Raw genomic sequence first — 3,810 nt, 5'->3', positions numbered from 1 at the left:
AAGCATCCTGCTGAGTCAGGCTTGGAGCAGACAGCTGCAGAGTCATGGTCCTTTCCTTCCGCTGTGAATGCAGCAGCTCTGCTCTGGACATCTGGCCAGGCGTCCAGGGAAGCCACTGAATTAACTGAGGTGCTATCTGAAGGCAGAGTCTGAGGGCAGAATGTAGATGGTATCAGTTGGGGGTGGGATGCCTTGTTCATGAGAAGCAGAGCCCAGCCCAGGAGCCTCAGGCTCTCCCCATCCTCTCAGCTGGTCAGTTGTAGGATTTCAGAGCTGGAAGGGGCAGCAGAGATTCATATTACAAATGGGGAATCTGAGGTCCAGAGAGGCCTCAGGTCGACCAAGGCCGGAGTTCTGTCCAGCAGGCCCTGGTCTGCCAGCCATCCCTCTGCCATATTGCTTTGTTTCTAAGCAGGCGGCTTAGCCGGTTGGAGCGTGGCCAGTACTGGGGTTGGGGTGGTTTTAGAGTTTCTGGCTGCTATTTTTCACCTGCCTGGTTTTATCTGCCTCCTTTAACCAGGTGAGGCATCAGACCCAGCCCTGCCCTCAAGGAGCTTCCAGTCTAGGAGGGATGGAGAGGAGGAAATAGGAGATAGAGTATAAGTGTTTCCCAAGAGGGCAAAGAAGGAGAGGCCTGTGTGGGGAAACCCAGGGGGAGGGAGGGGCTGGAACCGCCGGATGGAGAAGGGGTAGCTGGGGACCTGGTACCCATCCCTCTGCCCATCTGGGGGTCTTAAGTGGTGCTAATCCCTATGTCAATGCCTGGTTGAAGCTGGGGCCACACCGGGGAAGGGCGTCTGCTGAACTGTCTCCATTCTGAGCTGTCAGTTCCTGTGCTGGTTGCAGTTCCCAGCATGGAGGGTCAGACAGGGGAGGCAGGTGTCTAAGATGAGGGAGCTGGACCCCGGGGGCTCCTGGGCTGGTCATCTCCCACACCGTCACCCTCCTCCCAGCCCTTCCACTCCACCTTCTCCAGGAGAGTCTGCTGGCAGTCTCGGTTGCCCTGGGAGGGACAGTCCTGGAGCCCCTCTGGCCTCTGGTCAGGGGCATGAGGGCAGGTAGGGGAGGAGGAGGCCAGCCAAAGGGCCTCAGTGGGTGGGCAGTGTCCGCTTTCCCTTCCACCTGGTCAGCACAAGCCCTTGAGAGGCAGCATGGCAGTGGTTACGGCCTCTGAACCAGCGGGTGAGGTCAGGTCTCCGCTCTGCCACTAGCTGGTGGTCTAATAAAACCCTTCTCAGAGGGCAGCTCTGAGTTCAATGAGGTGATATCTGAACATTGCCTGGTGTACAGTAAGGGCTCAGCTATTACAGTTTTGGGGTGTGGCTCAGTAGAGGGGGAAGTGCCCTTTCTCCAGTCTTTCCACCAGTCCTTCCTCCGTCATGGATGGCCCAGGATGCCAGGCCCAGGGGCCGAGGCCGGCTCTCCGGATCGTGCACCGGTGGAGTGGGAGAGCAGGCTGTCTGGAACTCAGGGGAGATGCCATATGGGTGGGTGTTCTGGATGTTTTCAGGCCCCCATGCAGGGCTCTGGTGACATTTCCCACTCGCCTTCCAGGATCTCCTACTGCACGGCGGACAAGATGCACGGCAAAGTGTTTGCCTACATCGCCCAGAGCCAGCACAACGAGAATCTCGAGTGCCACGCCTTCCTCTGCACCAAGCGGAAAATGGTCAGTGCGGAGAGCCGGGGCTTGGGCAGCTCTGCTCGCCTTGGCCGCCTGTCCTTGGCAGCCTGTCTGGTGGGAAGGCAAAGCCAAGGTGACACATCACTTAAAATAGGAAATCCTGGGAACCCCAAGTGGGCGGTGAGCGCTGAGGGCGCCGAGACACCTGTCAGAGTGGGCTGTGAGCATGACAAGCCCGTGTCCCCAGTGAGCGCCCTGGCCCTGCCTGTCTGTAATGTGATTTGGATTTGAGGTTTTTGGGGTCTCCTGTAATAGTCTGGTCTGGAGGTGCAGGGCTTTGTAGGGATTCGTCCTTGGAGATTGGTGATCAGAGGGGCCCAGAGTGAAAGGGAAAAGTGAGAGCCTAGGAGGACCGGCTTCCTGTGGCCAGAGCGGGGAGGGCATGGCCATTTTTTGGTATGTACCATGTGCTTGTTCCAGTGGCAGGCTTTAAAGGGTCTTCTCGTTTAATACAACAGTGCTGTGAGGTGGGAGCAGTTACTGTCTTCATTGTTTTTATTTTTATTTTTAATGAGAAATCAGACTCATCGGTCAGCTGGCTTGACACAACTAGCCAGGCAGGGTGAGGGTTTAAACCAGGGGTGGGCAAACTTTTTGACTCGAGGGCCACAATGGGTTCTTAAACTGGACCGGAGGGCCGGAACAAAAGCATGGATGGAGTATTTGTGTGAACTAATATAAATTCAAAGTAAACATCATTACATAAAAGGGTATGGTCTTTTTTTTTTTTAGTTTTATTCATTTCAAACGGGCCGTAGTTTGCCCACGGCTGGTTTAAACCCATGGTTTCCCCCCTCCCTGCATGACTGTAAGGAGCAGGGACTCCAGGCCCCATTTCTGGCCACACCTGGCTGGGATCAGTGGGAATCTCCGAGGTCTCTGGGCATTTGTCTTGAGCTTTGGGGCAGGCAACCGGGAGTGAGTCAGCCTTCGGTGTTGGAAGCCCCTTCATTTCCAAGGCCCCCGAAGCCTGACCGTTTGCCCTGGAAAGAGGTTCCACACATTTATTGGTTTAGTATTGGCCTCTGTTAAGCTGCATATGGAGCCAGAGCCCCGGGGCCCAGGCCTTATGTTCCTGGGAGTCAAGAAGACTGGCGGAGGGGGAGAGCAGGGTCTCTGAAACTCAGGGGAGATGCCCTATGGGGTATCCCCTCCCCATCCTCAAGGACACATCAAGGACATCACGGTCTTGACATGGACCCCCAGACTTCCTGCTATACCCATGAGCCATGCTTTAGATATACATTTCCTATTGTTGCTGTAAGAAATTACCACAAACTTAGTGTTTAAAGCAGCACAAATTTATTCTTGTCTGGTTCTGGAGGTCAGAAGTCTGAAATGGGTCGACAGGGCTGTTTTCCTTCCGAAGGTCCCAGGGGAGATACATTTTCTTGCCGTTTATAGTGTCAGAGACCTCCTGCCTTCCTTGGTTCATGACCCCCTTCTCCAGCCTTGGGGTCAGCGGTGTGGCACCTGCCAGTCTCCCTCTCTGCTGCCCTCATCACATGACTATTTCTGACCTGACCCTCCTGCCTCCCTCTCATATGGCCGCTTGTGATCGGGCCCACTGGGTACCCAGGATAATCCCTCATCTCAGAAATCCTCAATTTAATCACATCTGCAAAGTCCCTTTTGCCATGTGAGGTAAGGTTCCCAGGTTCCAGGGATTAGGATGTGGACCTCTTGGGGGGTCACAGTCCCGCCTCCCACAGGTCTCTCGGAAGGAGCACTACAGGAGACAGACGAGGGTCTGATCCTGGCCCATGTCCTTCCTGTGTGACCGTGGATAAGACCCTGCCCTTCTCTGGGCTGCCTGCCCATCAGCAGAGTCGGGATTGTTCTGAGAGGCCCCGTTTCTTTGGTGCACCTTTATTCTTTGCTGCCGGCTCGGTGTCGCTGGCCACTCACCCAGGGCCTCGTGATGCCCCTGCGGTGGCTTCTCCCATGACAGTGGACTCCTGGCTTTGTCTGTTATGAGGCCACAAAGACTTAAAATACAGGCTCATTATGTCTGCATTGTTTGTCTCTTCCTCCCCAATGACCAGAGCAGGCGCTGGGCGGGCAGTTGGCCATGGCCATGGCTGCGGGGGGCGGGGGGGGGGGGTTCCCAAGATGCAGAGGCTTCC

The 3,810-nt window shown here is 55.6% G+C and overlaps 1 protein-coding gene across 3 annotated transcripts in view; it reads left to right on the top strand.

The window, feature by feature from the left end:
• LDLRAP1 (low density lipoprotein receptor adaptor protein 1) overlaps nucleotides 1–3,810 on the top strand; it is a 13,943-nt gene that overhangs the window by 1,735 nt on the left and 8,398 nt on the right. For all 3 annotated transcript variants that reach the window (XM_014546872.1, XM_014546873.1, XM_014546871.1), the window contains exon 3: nucleotides 1,555–1,669. In XM_014546872.1, coding sequence (XP_014402358.1) covers nucleotides 1,555–1,669 — 115 coding nt within the window. The remainder of the gene's footprint in view (nucleotides 1–1,554; nucleotides 1,670–3,810) is intronic.

Source organism: Myotis brandtii, unplaced genomic scaffold, assembly GCF_000412655.1.
Source record: "Myotis brandtii unplaced genomic scaffold, ASM41265v1 scaffold456, whole genome shotgun sequence".
NCBI lineage: Eukaryota > Metazoa > Chordata > Mammalia > Chiroptera > Vespertilionidae > Myotis > Myotis brandtii.
Note: the sequence above shows the minus strand (reverse complement) of the source record. Positions and strands in the feature narration are given on the sequence as shown.